The 21,063-nt window shown below is 47.6% G+C and overlaps 1 protein-coding gene across 1 annotated transcript; it reads left to right on the top strand.

Annotated features, from left to right (window-relative positions):
- The first annotated feature begins 10,726 nt into the window (after nucleotides 1-10,726).
- On the top strand, nucleotides 10,727-20,488 carry LOC126062355 (polyunsaturated fatty acid lipoxygenase ALOX15). The gene is made up of 14 exons (XM_049859839.1): nucleotides 10,727-10,861; nucleotides 12,592-12,796; nucleotides 13,028-13,109; nucleotides 13,218-13,340; nucleotides 13,502-13,605; nucleotides 13,812-13,972; nucleotides 14,601-14,744; nucleotides 15,984-16,193; nucleotides 18,623-18,709; nucleotides 18,793-18,962; nucleotides 19,115-19,236; nucleotides 19,807-19,907; nucleotides 20,034-20,201; nucleotides 20,309-20,488. Exons 1-14 carry the CDS (start codon nucleotides 10,727-10,729, stop codon nucleotides 20,486-20,488), a joined length of 1,992 nt encoding a protein of 663 aa, XP_049715796.1.
- Nucleotides 20,489-21,063: the final 575 nt, after the last annotated feature.

Genomic DNA, 21,063 nt, shown 5'->3' with positions numbered 1-21,063 from the left:
CGGAATATACCCTAGAGAAATAAGAGCCTTCACACGAACAGATATATGCACTCCCGTGTTTATTGCAGCTCTGTTTACAATAGCAAAAAGCTGGAAGCAACCAAGGTGTCCATCAACAGATGAATGGTTAAATAAATTATGGTATATTCACACAATGGAATACTATGGATCGATAAAGAACAATGAGGAATCTGTGAAACATTTCATAACATGGAGGAAATTGGAAGGCATTATGCTGAGCAAAATTAGTCAGAGGCAAAAGGACAAATACTGTATAAGACCAGTATTATAAGATTTTGAGAAATAGTATAAACTGAGAAGGACACATACTTTTGTGGTTACGAGGGGGAGAGGGAGAGAGGGTGGGAGAGGGTTATTTACTGATTAGTTAGTAGATAAGAACTACTTTAGGTGAAAGGAAGAACAATACTCAGTACACAGAAGTCAGCTCAACTGGACTGGACCAAAAGCAAAGAAGTTTCCGGGATAAACTGAATGCTTCAAAGGTCAGCGGAGCAAGGGCAGGGGTTTGGGGACCATGGCTTAAGGGGACTTCTAAGTCAATTGGCAAAATAATTCTATTATGAAAACATTCTGCATCCCACTTTGAAATGTGACGTCTGGGGTCTTAAATGCTAACAAGCGGCCATCTAAGATGCATCAATTGGTCTCAACCCACCTGGATCAAAGGAGAATGAAGAATACCAAGGTCACACGATAACTATGAGCCCAAGAGACAGAAAGGGCCACATGAACCAGAGACTTACATCATCCTGAGACCAGAAGAACTAGATGGTGCCCGGCCACAACCGATGACTGCCCTGACAGGGAGCACAACAGAGAACCCCTGAGGGAGCAGGAGATCAGTGGGATACAGACCCCAAATTCTCATAAAAAGACCAGGCTTAATGATCTGACTGAGACTAGAGGAATCCCGGCAGTCATGGTCCCCAAACCTTCTGTTGGCCCAGGACAGGAACCATTCTCGAAGCCAACTCATCAGACCTGGAAGGGACTGAACAATGGGTTGGAGAGAGATGCTGATGGAGAGTGAGCTACTTGTATCAGGTGGATACTTGAGACTGTGTTGGCATCTCCTGTCTGGAGGGGAGATGGGAGGATAGAGAGGGTTAGAAACTGGCAAAACGGTCAAGAAAGGAGAGACTGGAAAGAGGCAGCGGGCTGACTCATTAGGGGGAGAGTAAGTGGGAGTATGGAGTTAAGGTGTATATAAGCTTATATGTGACAGACTGACTTGATTTGTAAACTTTCACTTAAAGCACAATAAAAATTATTCAAAAAAAAAAAAGGAAAGAAAATGGAAAGAATACACAGTCACTGTACTAAAAAGAATTGGTCAACATTCACCATTTCAGGAGGTAGCATATGATCAAGAATCAATGGTACTGAAGGAAGAAGCCCACACTGTACTGAAGGCATTGGCAAAAAACAAGGCTCCAAGAATTGACAGAATACTAATCAAGATGTTTCAACAAATGGATGCAACACTAGAAGTGCTCATTTGTGTATGCTAAGAAATTTGGAAGACAGTTACCTGGCCAAATGACTGGAAGAGAGCCGTATCTGTACCCATTCAAAAGAAAGGTGATCCAAGACAGTGCAGAAATTATCAAACATTGTCATTAATATCACACGCAAGTAAAATTTTGCTGAAGATAATTAAAAAACTCTTGCAGCAGAGCATGGACAGGGAACTGCTAGAAATTCAAGCCAGATTCAGAAGAGGATGTTGTTGTTCGGTGACCTCGAGTCATTTCCAACTCATAGCAACCCTATGTACAACAAAACGAAACACTGCCCAGTGATGAGCTATCCTCACAATCGTTGTTATGCTTGAGCCCATTGTTGTAGCCACTGTGTCAATCCATCTCATTGAAGGTCTGCCTCTTTTTTGTTGATCCTCTGCTTTACTAAGCATGATGTCCTTCTCCAGGGACTGGTGCCTCCTAATAACAGGTCCAAAGTACGTGAGACAAAGTCTCACCATCCTTGCTTCTAAGGAGCATTCTAACTGTACTTCTTCCAAGACAGGTTTGTTTGTTTTTCTGGCAGTCCATTGTCTATTCAACATTCTTCGTGAACACCATAATTCAAAAGCATCAATTCTTCTTCAGTCATCCTTATTCGTTGTCCAGTTTCACATGCATATGAGATGACGGAAAGCACCTTGGCTTGGGTCAGGTGCACTCTAGTCCTTAGAGTGACGTGTTTGCTTTTTAACAGTTTAAAGAAGTCTTTTGCAGCAATTTGCCCAATGCAATGTGTCTTTTGATTTCTTGACTGCTGCTTCCATGGGCATTGACTGTTGATCCAAGTAAAATGAAATCCTCAACAACTTCAGTATGGATTTTTGTTTCCTTTAGGTTGAGGAGTAATCCATACTGAAGGCTGTAGTATTTGATCTTCATCAGTAAGTTCCTCAAGTCCTCTCCACCTTCAGCAAGAGGATGTGGAATGAGGGATATCATTGCTGATGGCAGATGGATCTTGGCTAAACACAGAAAATACCAGAAAGATGCTTACCTGTGTTTTATTAACTATGCAAAGGCATTTGACTGTGTGGATCATAACAAACTATGGGTAACTCTGGTAAGAATAAGAATTCCAAAACACTTAATTGTGAACATGCATAATCTGCAGAAAGACCAAGAGGCCATCATTCAAACAGAACGAGGGGATCCTGCATGGTTTAAAATTGGAAAAGGTGTGCACCAGGGTTGTATTCTTTCACCACATTTATTCAATATGTATTCTGAGCAAATAATCCAAGAAGCTGGACTATATGAAGAAGAAAGGTGCATCAGGATTGGAGGAAGACTCACTAACAACTTGCGATATGCAGATGACACAACCTTGCTTGCTGAAAGCGAAGAGGGCTTGAAACCCTTACTGATGAAGATCAAAGACTACAGCCTTCAGTATGGATTACACCACAATACAAAGAAAATAAAAGTTCTCACAACTGGACAAGTAAGCAACAGCATCCTAAACAGAGAAAATACTGAAATTGTCGAAGACTACATTTTACTGGGATGCACAATCAAAGTCCACAGAAGCAGCAGTCAAGAAATCAAACGATGTATTGCACTGGGCAAATGTGCTGCAAAAGACCTCTTTAAAGTGTTGAAAAGCAAACATGACACTTTGAGGACTAAGGTGTGCCTGACCCAAGCAATGATATTTTCAGTCATCTCCTATGCAAGTGAAAACTGGACAACAAATAAGGAAGACTGAAGAAGAATGGATGCCTTTGAGTTATGGTAGTGGCCAAGAATGTTGAACATACCATGAACTGCCAGAAGAACAAACAAATCTATCTTGGAGGAAGTACAGCCAGAACGCTCCTTAGAAGCAAGGATGGGCAGACTTCATCTCACATACTTTGGACCTATTATTAGGTGGAACCAGTCTTTGGAGAAGGACATCATGTTTGGTAAACTAGAGGGTCAGTGAAGAAGAGGAAGACCCTCAATGAAATGGATTGACACGGTGGCTGCAACAATGGGCTCAAACATAGCAATGATTGTGAGGATGGTACAGGACTGGGCAGCATTTCATTCCATTACACACAGGGTCACTATGAGTTGGAACTGACCCGATGGCACCTAACAACAACAAAGGACATATGATGTTGAGCATCTTTTCATATGTTTACTTGCCATCTGTGTATCTTCTTTTATGAACTATTAGGCTTTTTTGCCCATTTTTTGTTTGTTTTCTTATCATTGAGTTTTAAGAGTTCTCTATGTATTTTGGGTATAAGCCCTTTATCAGATATATGTTTTGCAAATTTTATTCCAATCAGTGGCTTGTCTTTTCATTGTCTTTAACAGTGCCTTTCACAGAGCAGGAGCCATTAGGTTTCTTTACAGAGAGAATAGGGGTGTTGGAGGAGCTGGTCTGAGACCTTCAGTTGTTTCAGCATTTAAAGGATGTTGGGATAGTTTAAGGAGGGATATGGTGGGGTCTATTCCCACTCTTAACGGCTCCGTTTCCCAAACACATCCTCTTATGTCTGTTGGTACTATAGCTCAAAAGGACTCAGGAATATGAGTGAGCACTTCCTAAATGTAGGACTGTCAATGACTTGAGGCAATGTGAGGGACATGGAACATGGAAGTTGAGTTGATCTCTCAGAGCTGTTAGGGAGCAAAGGTGAGTTGGGGAGGAGTCAGGGACTTCAAGAGTTAGTCCTAGAGTGAGCATAAAATACTAACATTCCAATTAGAAAGTAAATCTTCCATAATAGATTAATAGATGTTGTGAGATTTAAAAAAATATGGTGGGCATATGGGGTCTGTCATGGATTGAATTGTGTCCCCCCAAAATATGTGTATCAGTTTGGGTAGGCATGATTCCCAGTATTCTATGACTGTCCACCATTTTGTCATCTGATGTGATTTTCTTCTGTGTTATAGATCCTATCTCTATAATGTCAAAGAGATAAGATTAGTGGCAGTTATGTTAATGAGGCAGGTCTCAATCTACAAGATTAGATTGTGTTTTAAGTCAATCTCTTTTGAGATATAAAAGCGAGAAGGCAGCAGAGAGATACAGGGACCTCATACCACCAAGAAAGCAGTGCCAGGAGCTGAGCCCATCCTTTGGATCCAGGGTCCCTGAGTGGAGAAGTTCCTAGACCAAGGGAAGATTGATAACAAGGACCTTCCTCTAGAGCCAACAGATAGAGAAAGCTTTCCTCTGGAGCTGATGCTCTGAATTTGAACTTGTAGCATACTAGACTGTGAGAGAATAAATTTCTCTTTGTTAAGAAATTAGCTTGTGGTTTGAAAAGGGGCAAATCATGTGGCAAATTACCTACCTCTCCATGGAGGTGGTTTGCATAATCTAAGTGATTATGGTGGGGCATTGTGAGGTGTTTAGGGTGGAGTAGGTGGCTCCAGTGTCTATTGGACCTGTCTATAGGGTGCCTGTTGACCAGGATTGTTATTTCACCACTGTTTAAGGTTATTTCATGGGCAGACAAGAACAGACCCCTCAATGGGGAGTCACTAAGACACTTTTCCTTTTTGGACAATCTTTAGACCAATATTCCCTTTCCTTGCAATATTTACAGGTATCATGGCCTTGGTGTCATGGTCATGTTTCTATGATGTTGAACAGATTTTGACAGACCTTCCAGACTAAGACAGACTAGAAGTAAAGGCCTGGCCATCTACTTTCAAAAATCAGCCAATGAAAACCCTATGGATCACAACAGTCCATCTGCAACTGATCATGGGGATGGTGCAGGACTGGGCAGCATTTTATTCCATTGTGCATGGGGTCTCCATGAATCAGGGGCTGACTGGAAGGCAGCTAACAACAACAGAGTACATTATGGTACGTCCAAACAATGGCAGCCTTAAGAAAGAACAAGGAAGCTCTTTATGTGCTGATATGGAATGACCTCCCGATTTACGTCACAATATGTGACAGCATCTGCGGAAGGTACAAGGTGCAGAACAGTGTGTAAGGTATGCTACCGTGTGTGGGAGAAGGACAGAAAGGATAAGCGTGCAGTTCCTTGTAAAAGTGCACGGAAGCAGCTGGTAACACAGTGTTGCTGGGAGTGGGGGAACTGGGCGGCTTAGAGCCAAGAGGGAGGGAGGCACCATCAAATACCACCTTGTGCTCTTTGAATTTTCAATCACATGAGTATTCTTCATACTAAAATAATAAGCAAACTAGAAAGTAATGTGTCATAGATATATTTTCATTTACTTCATTTACTTACCAGGTTTATAGTCCTCTTTAATGTTACGTTAATATTCCCTTATTATTTACATTGTCTGGTAATTATTTCTTTGCCTCTGTCTCCTCCAAGGGAAGGAGTGATTTATAATCTTTCATTCAGTGACTTTCAGCAAACACTGATTGACACCCATAAGCCCTGGCACTGTGCTAAACCCAGGGGAAACACAAATAAAGAAGTCATGCTGGGAATGTGGTCCCTGCATAGGAGGGGCTCACATTCGTGGGGGATTGTTGCTGCTGTTGTTGGGTGCTGTCAAGTCAGTTCTGACTCATAGCGGCCCTATACAACAGAGTAGAACTGCCCCATAGGGTTTCCAAGGAGCAGCTGGTAGATTTGAACTCCCAACCTTTTGGTTAGTAGCCGATCTCTTAACTGCTATGCCACCAGGGCTTCTTAGAGGCAGGGGGCGGGGGATAGAGACATGAAATAGATAATTACAATGCAGTATTAAGTAAGTAAAAGTAGACATGCACACAAACAGTGAAAGCACTAGAGAGGAAAGCTGATTAGCTCTGGTGAAGGAGGGGGGAGGGGTGAAAGTGGCAGGGAAGACTTCACTGAAAAACTGAAGTCTAACCAGGGTTTGGAGATCCTGGGTGGTGCAAACCAGTCGTGCTGGACAACTTGCCTAAAGGTTGGTGGTTGGAACCGACGCAGCAGCACTGCAGAAGAAAAAAGAGCCTGGTCATCTGCTTTAGTAAAGATTACAGCCAAGAAAACCCTACGGAGCTGTTGTACTCTGTAACACATGGGGTTGCCATGAGTAGGAATCAACATTTTTTTTTTATTTAATTGGTAAGCATGTTTGAGGTCCCTGGGTGTGCAAACAAAGTGCTCTCTGCTAACGGGAAGGTTGGCTATTAGAGTCCATCCAAAGGCACCCTGGAAGAAAAGCCTGGCAATCTACTTCCAAAAAATCAGCCATTAAAAACCCTATGGGGGAAAAAACAAAAGAAAACAAAAACCAGACTCTACAGAGCACCGTTCTACTTTGACATGAATGGGTCCATAGCAACTGGTAATCAGGGTTTGGGAGGATCACCAGGATTTCCAGGAGTTAGTACTGCAGAGCCCCATGCATCTGTCAATTTGTTGTACTGTGGTGGCTCGAGTGGTTGCTGGGATGCTGGAAGCTATGCCACTGGTATTGCAAATACCAGCAGGGTCACCCATGGCAGACAGGTTTCAGTAGAGGTTCCAAACTAAGATAGACTAGGCAGAAGGACCTCGTGGTCTACTTCTGAAAAAATTAGCCATTGAAAACCTTATGAATAGCAGTGGAACACTGTCTGATATTTTTCTGGAAGATGAGCAGCTCAGGTTAGAGGGCACTCAAAAGATGACCAAGGAGGAGTGGTCTCCTCAAAGCAGAGTCAACCATAACGATGTGGACGGAGTCAAGCTTTCTGGACCTTAATTTGCTGAAGTGGCACGACTCAAAATGAGAAGAGACAGCTGCAAATATCCATTAAAAATAGAAATGTGGAATGCATGAAGTATGAATCTAAGAAAATTGGAAATTGTAAAAAATGAAATGGAATGCATAAAGATCAATATCCTAGCATTAGTGAGCTGAAATGGACTGGTATTAGCCATTTTGAATCAGACAATCATATAGTCTACTATGCTGGGAATGAGAACTTGAAGAGGAATGGCCTTGCATTCGTTGTCAAAACGAACATTTTCAATATCTATCCTGAAGTAGAATGCTGTCAGTGATAGAATAATATCCATACACCTACAATGAAACAGTTAATACAACTATTATTCAAATTTATTCACCAACCACTAAGGCCAAAGATAAAGAAATTGAAGACTTTTTGCCAACTTCTGCAGTCTGAAATTGATCAAACATGCAATCACGAGGCATTGATAATTACTGGTGATTGGGATGTGAAAGTTGAAAACAAAGAAGAAGGAACAGTTGGAAAATATAGCCTTGGTGATAGAAATGACGCCGGAGATCCCACGATAGAACTTTGCAAGACCAACGACTTCTTCGCTGCAAACATTTTTTTCAATAACATAAATGGAAACTATATATGTGGACCTCACCAGATGGAACACACAGGAATCAAATCGACAACATCTCTAGAAAGAGATGATGGAGAAGCTCAGTATCATCAGTCAGAACAAGGCCAGGGGCCGACTGTGGAACAGACCATCAGTTGCTCCAATGCAAGTTCAAGTTGAAGCTGAAGGAAATTAGAAAAAGTTCACAAGAGCCAAAGTACAACCTTGAGTATATCCCACCTGAATTTAGACACCATCTCAAGGATAGATTTCACTCATTGAACACTAATGACCGAACACCAGACAAGCTGTGGAATGACATCAAGGACATCAGACATGAAGAAAACAAGAGGTCATTAAAAAGACAGGAAAGAAAGAAAAGACCAAAATGGATGTCAGAAGAGACTCAAACTTGTTCTTGAACATACAGTAGCTAGAGCAAATGGAGAAAAGAGCTGAACAGAAGATTTCAAAGGGTGGCTTCAGAAGACAAAGTGAAGTATTACAATGAAATGTGCAAAGACCTAGAGTTAGAAAACCAAAAGGGAAGAACACTCTCAGCATTTCTAAAGCTGAAAGAGCTGAAGAAAAAACTCAAGCCTCAAGTTGCAATGCTGAAGGATCCTAAGGGGAAAAATATTAAACGACGCAGGAAGCATCAAGAGAAGATGGAAGGAATACACAGAGTCACTGTACCAAAAAGAATTTGTTGACATTCAACCATTTCAAGAGGTAGCATATGATCAGGAACTGATGGTGCTGAAGGAAGAAATCCAAGTTGCACTGAAAGCATTGGCGAAAACCAAGGCTCCAGGAATTGACAGAATACTAACTGAGTTGTTTCAACAAATGGATGCAGCACTGGAGGTGTTCCCTCGTCTCTGCCAGGGAATTTGGAAGACAGCTACCTGGCCAACCGACTGGAAGAGACACATATTTGTGCCTATCCCAAAGAAAGGTGATCTACCAGAGTGTGGAAATTACAGGACAATATCATTAATATCATTCAAAACTGGTTGCAGCAATATATTGACAGGGAACTGCCAGAAATTCAAAAGGGATTCAGAAGAGGATGTGAAACAAGGTATATCATCGCTGGTGTCAGATGGATCTTGGCTGAAAGCAGAGAATACGGAAAGATACTTACCTGTGTTTTATTGACTATGCAAAAGCATTCAACCGTGTGGATCATAACAAATTATGGATAATATTGTGAAGAATGGGAATTCCAGAACACCTAATTGTGCTCATGAGGAACCTATGGATAGACCAAGAGGCAGTGCTTCGAAATGAACAAGGGGGTAGTATGCGATTTAAAGTCAGGAAAGGTGTGCGTCAGGGTTGTAGCCTTTCACCATACATATTCAGTCTGTATGCTGAGGAAATAATCCGAGAAACTGGACTTTATGAAGAAGAGCTCAGCACCAGGATTGGAAGAAGACTCATTAACAACCTGTGATGTGCAGATGGCACAACCTTGCTTGTTGAAAGTGAAGGGGACTTGAAGCACTTATAAATGAAGATCAAAGACCACAGCCTTCAGTATGGATTGCACCTCAACATAAAGAAAACAAAAATCTTCACAACTGGACCAATAAGCAACATCGTGATAAACGGAGAAAAGATTGAAGTTGTCAAGGATTTCATTTTATTTGGATCCACAATCAGCGCCCATGGAAGCAACAGTTAAGAAATCAAATCACGCATTGCATTGAGCAAATGTGCTACAGAAGACCTCTTTAAAGTTTTAAAAACCAAAGATGTCACTTTAAGGACTAAGGTGCGCCTGACCCAAGCCATGGTGTTTTCAGTTGCCACCTATGTATGTGAAAGCTGGACAGTGAATAAGGAAGGCTGAAGAAGAATTGATGCCTCTGAATTATGGTGTTGGTGAAGGATATTGAATATACCATGGTATGCGAGAAGAACTAACAAATCTGTCTTGGAAGAAGTACAATCAGAATGCTCCTTGGAAGCAAAGATGGCAAGACTTCATCTCACATACTTGGGACTTGTTATCAGGAGGGACCAGTCCCTGGAGAAGGACATCATGCTTGGTACAGCAGAGGGTCAGTGAAAAAGAGGAAGATCCTCAGTGAGATGCATTGACACAGTGGCTGCAACAATGGGCTTAAGCATAACAACCATTGTGAGGATGGCCCAGAACAGGGCAGTGTTTCGGTCTGTTGTACATTAGGTTGCTATGAGCCAGAACTGACTGAGAGCACCTAACAACCACAACAGTACTGCAGATGTAAAGGCCTGGGGCAGGGGAACAACACTGGCTGCAGTTCTGGGAAACACTAGCTGCAGCCTAAAGTGCGGGGCAGGAGATGAGGATGGGCGTGGAATGAGCTGGAGGAGAGCAGGCCAGGTTGGCAAGGACTCTGAATGCCAAGGAGTTTGGATTTTTATCCTGCAACAATAGGTAGCAGAGGCTTTTAAGCTAGAAAGGAATGGGCCCCCGAGCCTGGCACAAAGGAGGCAAGTTTTCAAAGGTGGTCGAATTAATTCCGTGGCCCGACTGTACCTTCCACAAATGCTGCCACAGAGCGTGTCTCCTCACTCTCTTCACTCTCCTCTGCAACTTTAAGCATGACCCTTGACCGGGCGAGCTAGCTGTGAGGGCCGTGTGTGTGTTGTGTGTGTGTGTGTGTTTTATCGCTGGCTACACACACACACACACATACACATACACATACCTTCTGGCCCTGGCTTTGATTTCTTCCTGTTTGCTTTCTGTCCAAATCCTCACCTGCTTCCCCCTTTGGTCCTCCTCCCACCAGGATAACCTACCACACCCTCTACCCCCTGCCAGAACCTGAGTCCTCTGACTTGGGGCTGAGCTCAGCACTGTGGAGGCGGGGTCTCGGGCCCTGTTATTTGCCACCTCCACTCTTCCCCATCAGAAGGCTCGACACGTCCTTGGGCAAGATGCCTGTCTACCGCGTCCGCGTGTCCACCGGGACCTCGCTCTGCGCGGGCTCCAATAACGAGGTGCAGCTGTGGCTGGTGGGCCAGCACGGGGAGGCGGCAGTCGGGAAGCGCCTGCGGCCGAGCCGGGGTGAGGTGAGAGAAGGCCGGCCGGGGTGGGCTGCGCCCTGGCCCCAAATCTGTCAAAACCTGGGAGGACGCGTCCTCGGTCGGCCTCCAGCTCCTGGCTGCAGAGAGCGCTCGCAGCTGGGCGCGAAGAGCGCACCGAGACCGCGGGGTAAAGCGCTTGAGGGCGATATGTGGCACACAGTTGGCGCTCAAAAAATGCTCCCGCAGCCCGGTCTCCTTGGTATTGAGGGGATACCCCTGTGCGCCCCTCGTTCCACAGAGCTCTGCTATCTCGAAACTCAGTGGCCCTGGGATCGGCCTGGCCATCTCCTGTTTTACGTATTCCTTTTTTTTTTTTTTTTTTAAAGCCGGTACTCAGACCTCCGCGGTTCCTAAATCTCCGGCCCTGCGTGCCAGCTTTTTCACAGGGGAAAACAAATAGAAGCCAAGAGACGGGAACCGCCTCAATTTCCCTACCCCTTCACTTCTGCCTGGTGTTCGCCCCCAGTTCCCTTGGTGATGCAGTGGTTAAGTTGTCGGCTGCTAACCGAAAGTTTGGCGGTTAGAACGCACCAGCTGCTCCACAGGGAGAAAGATGTGGAAGTTTGCTTCCGTAAAGATTACAGCCTTGAAACCCTATAGGGTAGTTCTACTCTGTCCTATAGGGTCGCTATGAGTTGGAATCCACTCAACGGCAGTGGGTTTTTGGTTCGCCCCCAGCTCCGTTTTTCCCTTCGGCCACCCCCCAATTGCCAATTCCCATTGCCTACCCCGCTCTCTCTTCCAGACCCCCACATCCGATGCCTGTCCTCCGACACCTCAAAGGCACAAGGCCTAAGGAGAACCTCCCCTCCCTAGATTCCTAGGCTTTGTTTCCAGTTTCCTCCAGCTCCCTGAGGTCAAAAACCTGAGGGTCAGTCGCCCCTCCTCCCTCCCTTCGCCTCCTTCTACCCGGCATCTTGTGTGCGTATCTGTGCTCTGATGTCCACCCAGCCCCGGACCACCAGTGACCTTCGGAACCTGAGTCGCCTTCATCCTCTTAACCGGCCTCATTGCCTGCAGCCAGAGCGAGGTCTCCCAAATACATTCCGGCCCTTGTCATCTCCCAGCTTAAAATGCCTGGTGGCTCACTTGTCCTCAGGACCAAATCCAAACCCCTTAACTTGACCCCCGAGACCCCATCACGGTCTGGTCCAACTCATCTTCCCACACCGGCGCTCTGCGCTCCATCTCCAAGCCACCACTGCTCACCCTCCCGTCGCCTCTGCCTGGCACCGCTTCCCCCTCCTTTTCTTCACTCGCACTCCCCCTGGGTAAATTCTCTCCACTTCCAGGTTTCCGCTGGGATGGAATTTCGCCCCAGGCCGCCTAGGGCCTCGGTCGGGCTGGAGGGGCGGGGAGGACGTCTTAACAGCTGTAATTCCCTGGTCCACAGCGTGTCTCTGGGCTCAACTGTGAGCTCGCCAAGGGCGCGGCGCTGGGTTCCGTGTCCTGCACAGCTCTCAGCACAATCAGTTACTATAGGGGGGAAAGCCTCCCAGCATCCCTCCCTCCACTGCTTCACCCAGAACAAAAGACTAGACAACCCCAGTGGTGGAGTCGTGGGGCCACCGGGTTGATGCGCGCCCTTACTCTTTCTGTCTTCTTGCGCCGCTTTCCCGGAGACCTAGCTGAAGGGCGTCCAGGGGGACCAGGGCTCACCCACTTACCCCTTCCGGTGGGCCCCGCAGACCCCGGGCCTCTTCTGACCCCTGCAGGAGGAGGAATTCAAAGTGAACGTGCGGGAGTACTTGGGGCCACTGCTGTTTGTGAAATTGCGCAAACGGCACCTCCTTCAGGACGACGCCTGGTTTTGCAACTGGATCTCTGTGCAGGGCCCCGGGGACAGCGGGGACGAGTTCAGGTTCCCTTGTTACCGTTGGGTGCAGGGCGATGGCGTCCTGAGCCTGCCCGAGGGCACTGGTGAGCGCAGAGTGGGGGTGTGGGGAGGCCTCTGGGGCTCGCGGGAAGCTGGCGGGGCGGGGGGTGGGGGGGAGGAGAAAAAGAACAGGGTGCGAGGCCTGCACAGAGTGGTGGCATGGAGGCCGAGGGGGTGATTCCAGCAGAGACCAGCCAGAGGGTGGGCTGGGGTGCAGGGATGGGAGAGGCTCTCAGGAGAAGCCTCATTGCCCGTATCCTCCTCCCCCTCTCCAGGCCGCACGGTGGTTGACGACCCTCAAGGCGTGTTCAGGAAACACAGGGAGGAGGAGCTAGAAGAGAGAAGGAAGCTGTACCGGTTAGCCCTTCTCCCAGGCCCGGCTCTTCCTGACCCCATAGGGCGTTACTGACCCTTCCTGAGCACTGATGCCTGACTTCATTACCCTCCCCTTCCACTCCCACACAGGTGGGGTAACTGGAAGGACGGGCTTATCCTGAATGTGGCCGGGGCCAACATATGTGACCTCCCAGTAGATGAGAGGTTCCTGGAGGACAAGAGAATTGATTTTGAAGCTTCACTAGCCAAGGGGTGAGAACAAAGGGGTGGGTGAGAGGGAGGTGTCCTGGTCCACCTGAGGCCCGTGGGCTATGGACTGTACAGGGCTGGGCCAGCCCAAGGTAGGTGCCTGTGGTTGCAATGTTTGACTTTAAGACTGTCTCACAAACTCTTTTTCTCATCCTTCCCTGAAGGCTGGCAGACCTAGCTATCAAAGACTCTTTAAATATTCTGACTGGCTGGAATGATCTGAGTGCCTTCAACCGGATTTTCTGGTGTGGCCAGAGCAAGTTGGCTGGTCAGTCCCCCCACCCCACTACTTTCCCCAGGACCCTTACCCCAGATCCCACCCAATCCAGGGAAATTGACGGAACCAGGGATGGGAGACCAGATACCTGGGCCTTGAGGTGGGCTGGGGTCAGGTGGGGATGTGGATGGTTCAATGGGGGTTGGAAGGACCAGAGCTCAGATCCCACCCGTGTGCTCAACAAATGCCATCTCCAGAACGGGTGCGGGATTCCTGGAAGGAGGATGCTTTATTTGGGTACCAGTTTCTCAACGGTGCCAACCCCATGGTGCTCAGGCGCTCCATTCATCTTCCTGGCCGTCTAGTGTTTCCTCCAGGGATGGAGGAGCTGCAGGCCCAGCTGGAAAAGGAGCTCCAGGTAGGGGCATAAAAGACCTAAGGAGGCCATGGATGGAGAAGGAATGAAATGGGGTGGGGTCATCATCAACAGTGCTGCTGCAGGGCCCACTTGTGGGCAGGGTTTACTGCCAGACAGCGAGAAGGGACTCACCCTGGAGAAGTGCAGCAGCATGGCCTTCCTCCCTGTGTGAGAATAGCCACACTGTGGAGGGAGGGTGTGTGATGAGCGGATGGCCGATAGAGACAGAGTCAAAATGAAGAAATGTAACTGGGCCTTGGTGTTAAGGATTCACGGGTGATGTGGCTCTTGGAGTAAGAGAATCAGGGTCGGGGCGGGGCTGTTAATCAAGAGCCAACATGGGACAACTGAAAGAGAAAATTCAAGTGGGGTTATAAGGTAAAGCAGACTTGGGTTTGAATCCTGGCTCTGCTAGTTGTAAGCTCAGGCAAGATACCCAACCTCTCAGACCATCTGTTTTGTCTTCTGTAAAACTGGGGCTAATTCAAGCACACATAAGGATTATGTGGGGCAATAAGCACCCAGTCCATTGCCTGATCCAAAGTAGGTGATGGAGACATGTTAGTTCCCTTCTTCTTCTCCCTTCTGGGAGCCTCATGCTGATGGCAACCCTCCACATCTCATCCAGAAAGGCACCCTGTTTGAAGCTGACTTCTCCCTGTTGGATGGTATCAAGGCCAATGTCATCCTGTTTAGCCAGCAGCACCTGGCAGCCCCTCTGGTCATGCTGAAGCTGCAGCCTGATGGGAAACTCTTGCCCATGGTCATCCAGGTGAGGGACCCAGGACTCCTACTCCCCAGAGCTTAGCCCTCTCAGCTCAGCCCCTCATCCACAAACCCGCTTTGTACAAGGGCATTGTGATATGGCACCGGGCGAGGCATAAAAGGATGAAATAGACAAAGTCCTTGACTTTTAGGGGTTGCAGCCAAGCTGGAGAGCTAGACCAGGCAAGCCTGAACAAGCCGCTAGTACTGCAGGAGTCCCCAAGGACAGAGACATTCAGGGAGGGATCAACGAGGTGGGGTGGGCAAGAGTGAGCCTGGGAGAAGGGTCAGGGCTGTAGGCAAGCAGCAAGGAGGGGGAATGGCCTCCCTCTAGGGAGAAGAAGGGCTGGGCTGAGGAGTCAGGAAAGTCCCAGTGGATGGTTGAACTGGATTACAGGGGACTGATGTGCAGTGAGAGGGGTCCACAGTGTGGTGGGCCTTCGATGCCAAGCTAAGGAGTGTGAACATGGGAAGCTGGTGAAGGCTGTTGCCAAAGATACTTTGGGCGCATTATACTGCTGGCAACAGTGTTTGGAATGCACTGGAGAAGGGAGATACTGGACACAAGGATTTGGGATGCTACAGGTATTTGCCCAGGTGGAGGCAATGGGCTCTGATGGGGGCAACAGTAGAGGGGGTGGAGAAGAAAGGCAGATAGGAGTGCAGAGGAAGATTGAACTGGCCTGGATTCAAGGAGAGAGGAAATAGAGCAGCCAAGTAAGGCACTTGTGTGTGGGGGGAGCAGAAACAGCACACATGGGAAGAGGAAAAGATGCTGAGGTGCCCTTTTGTCTTGGCAATTTTGAGGTAAGGGCGACACTTTCAAATTGTAATGCCTAGCAGGCAGCTGAGGACAGGAGACTTAGTCCTCTGTGTGGAGGCGGTGTTGAAACATCAGAGAGAGGCTGAGATTTCTGAAAAAGAGTGTGGGGTGAAGGAAGCAAGGGTTTGGATTTGCCCACACTGAGGGATGGGAAGAGGATGGGAGCCTGGAGAAGGCAGTGGAGGGTGGCGTCTGTAGAGGGCTGAGGGCAGAGATACTTGCCCACTGTCAGCAGGATGAGTGGGTAGAAACGGAGGCAAAGACAGAGCAGCCGTAGGTGGGGTGAGGGAGTAGCAGCAGTAAGACGGGGAAGGCCAAGCAGATTTGGAGGAAGAAGGTAGAGGTTAAATCTGCAAGGGAGGCAGAGCCTGGCAAGCACCTGCCTTCATTCCTCTCCTCCCTACACTCTCCTTTCCGCTCTAGCTCCAGCTGCCACAGGAAGGATGTCCCCCTCCACCACTTTTCCTGCCCACAGATCCCCCGATGGTCTGGCTCCTGGCCAAATGCTGGGTCCGGAGCTCAGACTTTCAGCTCCACGAGCTGCAGTCTCATCTTCTGAGGGGACACTTAATGGCTGAGGTATTCGCTGTGGCCACCATGCGGTGCCTGCCATCGATGCATCCTATCTTCAAGGTACCACCTCGTTCCCTGCTCTCCTGCCTGCCCCTGTCTCTGCACCGTGGCACATTCCAGTTCAGTAGGCGCCCTTTCTGGGGAACTCAGGGTGTGGGGTGAACCAACCAAGGAAAGACAAACCAGCAAGGAGTGGGGGCATGCTTGCCATGCCTTCTCAACAGGGCAATAATGTCACTTCCCAAGGAAGGGAAAATGATTCTTGGCAGGGGAGGGGGAGTCTTACTCTTTTCGTGTTTAAAGCACAGATATACGTACAGTATAAGTGAGTTCCTGGGTGAGGCAAACAGTTAACGCACTCAGCTGTTAACTGAAAATTTGGAGGTTCAAGTCCATCCAGAGGTGCCTTGGAAGAAAGGCCTGGCAATGTACTTCCAAAAAAAGCAGCCATTGGAAACCCTGGGGAGCACAATTCTAACGTGACACACGTGAGAGCTCCATGAGTTGGCATTGACTGATGGCAAGTGGCTCACATACCATGGGTCCAGCCAGGAAAAATGCCGAACTCACTTCCATCGAGTGGATTCCGACTCATAGCGACCCTATAGGATGCAGTAGAGCTGCCCCATAGGATTTCCAAGGAGTGGCTGGTGAATTCGAACTGCTGACCTTTTGGTTAGCAGCCTAAGCCTTGCAAATGATTGAGGATTCCATCCAATCAGAGGGACCATGCAAATAATGTAAAAGATTTTTTCCAGCCAATCTTTGAAGAATTCTAGTAACACCTAGGCCAATTAGTGGAACTCAAGCCAACAGCGGTAGCCTGATTTATTACAATTAGAACAAAGTATTCATCCATTAAAACAGTTTATTGGGTGCTTAAAAAAAAAAAATGGCAAGAACCACTCTATATACCAGCAGTAAATAAGACAGGCAAGGTCCTGACTTTTTGGAATTTTCATTTCAGTGGAACAATAAAGACTATATAACATATCAGCTGAGATAAGTAGGTAGAGAATTAAATCAGGGTGATATGATAGGTGATATGATATGATAGGGAAAGGTGAGTTTAGATAGAGTGGCCAGGAAAGGTCCCTCTAAGGAGGTGACATAGAGTCTGAGACTACAAGAAGCCAGCCATGAGATGATCAAGGGTGTCATGGATTGAATTGTATCTCCAAAAAATATCTGTCAACTTGGCTAGGGCGTGATTCCTACTATTGTGTGATTGTCCACCATTTTGTCCCCTGATGTGATTTCCCAGTTGCTGTAAATCCTGTCACTATGTTAATGAGATGGATTAGCAGCAGATATATTGATGAGATCTGTAAGATTAGATAGTGTCTTGAGCCAATCTCTTTTGAGATGTGGAAGAGAGAAGTGATCAGAGAGACATGGGGACCTCATACCACCAAGAAAGCAGTGCCAGGAGCAGAGCGTGTCCTTTGGACCTGAGGTTCCTGCATGGAGAAGCTCCTAGACCAAGAGAAGATTGATGACAAAGACCTCCTCTAGAGCCGACAGAGAAAGCTTTCTCCTGGAGCTGATGCCCTGAATTTGGACTTCTAGCCTACTAGACTGTGAGAGAATAGATTTGTCTTTGTTAAAGCCATCTACTTGTGGTATTTCTGTTATAGCAGCACTAGATAACTAAGACAAAGGGGTACAGTGTTCCAGGCAGAGAGCAGCTAGTGCGAAGACCTTGAGGCAGAATGAGCTGCTCATGTGTGAAGAACAGAAAGAAGGCGAGTGTAATGGACAAAGGGGAGAGGGAAGGAGAGGTGAGGGGAGCAGGCAGGGGCTAGCCCAGGCATGCTCAACAGGCCAATGTCACTTCCCAAGGAAGCAAAATGACTCTTGGTAGAAGGGACGAAAAGTAACTGTTTTTATGTGTAAAGCACAGAAACACAGACAGTACACAAACATATATATACAGTGTATCTGGGATAGTAACATTTCACAGCAGGAGGGGTAATTAGGAAAAAATGTCTAAAAAAGTGCCTTAAACCAGTTGCCATTGACCTGACTCTGACTCATGGTGACCCCATGCGTGTCAGAGTAGAACTGTGCTCTCTAGTGTTTTCAGTGGCTGATTTTTCGAAGAAGATTGCCAGGCCTTCCTTTTGAGGTACCTCTGGGTAGACTCGAACCTCTGACTTTTTGGTTGGCAGCCATGTGTGTTAACTGTTTATACCATTAAGGGGAGTGATAATGAAAGAAAAGTGGAGAAACACTGGGCTAGACTTTGGGTAATCTTCAAAGAAATGGAGAATGGTTTATTGCAATTGTCATAAAGTAATAAGTCAACGCTTTGTGGAACTAATTAGGAGATGCAAATCAGTTGGAAACTCTTGGTGTTGATGGGCCATGAACTCGGAGTCTATGCTTTCCCAATGACCAGGAGCCTTTCCTGCTTTACAGCCCTGTTTCCTGCAGGGACCTGCCACAGCCCTCTCTGACGTCGCCCTTCCCTGCTTCTCTCCCTCTAGCTTATGGTTCCCCACCTGCGATACACCATGGAAATTAACGTCCGGGCCAGGAATGGGCTGGTCTCTGACATGGGAATTTTTGACCAGGTATGGGGAGAGGATGAGGATGATGGGGCTCCTTCTCCCTTCTGGCCTCAGGGAAGCTGATCCTGCCCATCCCTGCTCCTCAGGTGGTGAGCACAGGTGGAGGAGGCCACGTGGAGCTGCTTAAGCGAGCTGGAGCCTTTCTAACCTATAGCTCATTTTGTCCCCCTGATGACTTGGCTGACCGGGGGCTCCTGGAAGTCAACTCTTGCTACTATGCCCAAGATGCGCTGCGGCTCTGGGAAATCACCTTTCGGTGAGGCTGGTGGGGGTGGATGGAGAAGAAGGGTGGAGAACAGAAGGTCTGTGTCTTGGGGGAGGGGAGCTAACCTGGCCATGTGGGCAAGGAGTGGAGGGCCTGGGCTCTCTGTCAGCAGCAACTTTCTCCCCTGACCCCTTGGTTGGCAGGTATGTGGAGGGCATTGTGAATCTCCACTATAAGACAGATGTGGCTGTGAAAGAGGACCTTGAACTGCAGGCCTGGTGCCGAGAGATCACTGAAATTGGGCTGCAAGGGGCCCAGGACCGAGGTAAGATGAGCGCCTGACTGGAGGCCTCAGACGCTTCTCCTTGGAACCTCCCCAGAATCCTCTCTACTTCTGTGGAATCTTCCAGAAGCATTTCCAACCCCCATGAAAACTCCCAAAGGCTTTCCTAGAATCCTTACCCTCTCAGCTAGAGATCGGTCCCATCCCATTCACCCAGAACCCCTTTAGGTCCTAGATGCCAGTGGTTGCTGGTAGATGTTTAACAACTGACTCTCCACAAAAAAAGTCCTAATTCGTCACATTTGTCAGTTTCCATGGTGTAAATATTCCCACTACGGTCAATTTCAAGCTACCAATGTGAAGTCAACCAATTTGCTAAATTCCTGAAAATTTAACAAAGTCTGCTGTCATGAACCAGTATGAGCCAGCTCCAGCACACCACTGAGGGGGAGAGGCATGTCCCCATCTTAATCCCTTTTCAATTCCCACAATAGTTACTGAGAGTTCTTGGTCCACCTTCTCACTCCTCCTTTCCCCCCTCTCTGCCTTGTCTTTCTGAGCTCTGCTTCTATTCCTGGCCTCAAAGCTTCTAACTCTCCTCACCCCTCCCAGGCTTTCCCATCTCCTTACAGTCCCGTGACCAGCTTTGCCACTTTGTCACTATGTGCATCTTTACCTGCACCGGCCAGCACTCTTCCATCCATCTGGGCCAGGTACTTACCATAGGGTGGCAGCTGAGAATCTGAGGCCTGGAGAGGGGGAGGGGATTGTGTGCAGGTCTGCTGAGGGGTTTTCATGCTTAGTAGACCTTGACTCTAGACATCTGACCCCCTCCTTAGCTGGATTGGTACGCTTGGGTCCCCAATGCACCCTGCACAATGAGGCTGCCCCCACCCACCACCAAGGATGCAACACTGAAGACGGTGATGGAAACACTGCCCAACTTTCACCAGGCTTCTCTCCAGATGTCCATCACTTGGCAGCTCGGCAGACGCCAGCCCATTATGGTGAGAGCCAGATGCCTGGGCTCCTGAGCAGACAGCTACTGTGGAAGGTATGGTACCCCAAGCTGGGGGTCATTAGGCTCTCAGCTGCCTTTTTCTTTCCATCCCAGGTGGCTGTGGGCCAGCACAAGGAGGAGTATTTCTCAGGTCCTGAGTACAAGGCCGTGCTGGAGAAGTTCAGAGAGGAGCTGGCTATCTTGGACAAGGAAATTGAGATCCGGAATGCAAAACTGGACATGCCTTATGAGTACCTGCGGCCCAGCCTGGTGGAAAACAGTGTGGCCATATGAGTGCCCTGAGCCTTGGTTGTTTCAGCCACAACCCCTCCCCTTAATGGTTTCAGTCCCATCCTCCCCAACCCCTGCCCTCTTCCCAATCCCACCCTCCCTAAAGAGTTACCTTGTCATTTGCCCCCAGTGCGCAATTTTTGCTCTAGATGCACCACCCAGGGACCTTGGTCCCCCTTCCTTACTCTCTCTCTTCCTACTTTCTTTCCTCCATTTCCTCCTCCCTCATCATTCAGATGTCCCATAGGGCAAATAATAATAATAATAAAAAAAAATCCAAAACCAAACCAGCTGCCATCTAGTAGATTCTGACTGTGCTCCATAGGGTTTTCAAAGCTGTGACCTTTTAGAAGCAGATCACCAGGCCCTTCTTCTGAGGCACCTCTGGGTGGATTTGAACTGCAAACCTTTCGGTTAGTAGCCAGGTGTTTAACCTTTTCGTGCCACCTATGGACTCCTGTTTCAAGAGTAGAATACGGTGATAATACACGTTACTCCACACTTTTTATGAATCAAATATTATTTTGAATCTACACCAAGTTTAACAACAACAAAAAGATATTTTAAACTAATGACAG

The sequence above is a fragment of the Elephas maximus genome, chromosome 19 (genome assembly GCF_024166365.1).
Source record: "Elephas maximus indicus isolate mEleMax1 chromosome 19, mEleMax1 primary haplotype, whole genome shotgun sequence".
Lineage (NCBI taxonomy): Eukaryota > Metazoa > Chordata > Mammalia > Proboscidea > Elephantidae > Elephas > Elephas maximus.
Note: the sequence above shows the minus strand (reverse complement) of the source record. Positions and strands in the feature narration are given on the sequence as shown.

What these genes read in the sequence shown, in the direction of transcription:
- LOC126062355 (XM_049859839.1), top strand. Translation starts at nt 10,727, where the DNA reads ATGCCTGTCTACCGCGTCCGCGTGTCCACCGGGACCTCGCTCTGCGCG. An exon ending in ACATGGGAATTTTTGACCAG is followed by an intron (nt 18,710 to 18,792) that starts GTATGGGGAGAG and finishes CCTGCTCCTCAG; the next exon opens with GTGGTGAGCACAGGTGGAGG. An exon ending in GCAGACGCCAGCCCATTATG is followed by an intron (nt 20,202 to 20,308) that starts GTGAGAGCCAGA and finishes TTTCCATCCCAG; the next exon opens with GTGGCTGTGGGCCAGCACAA.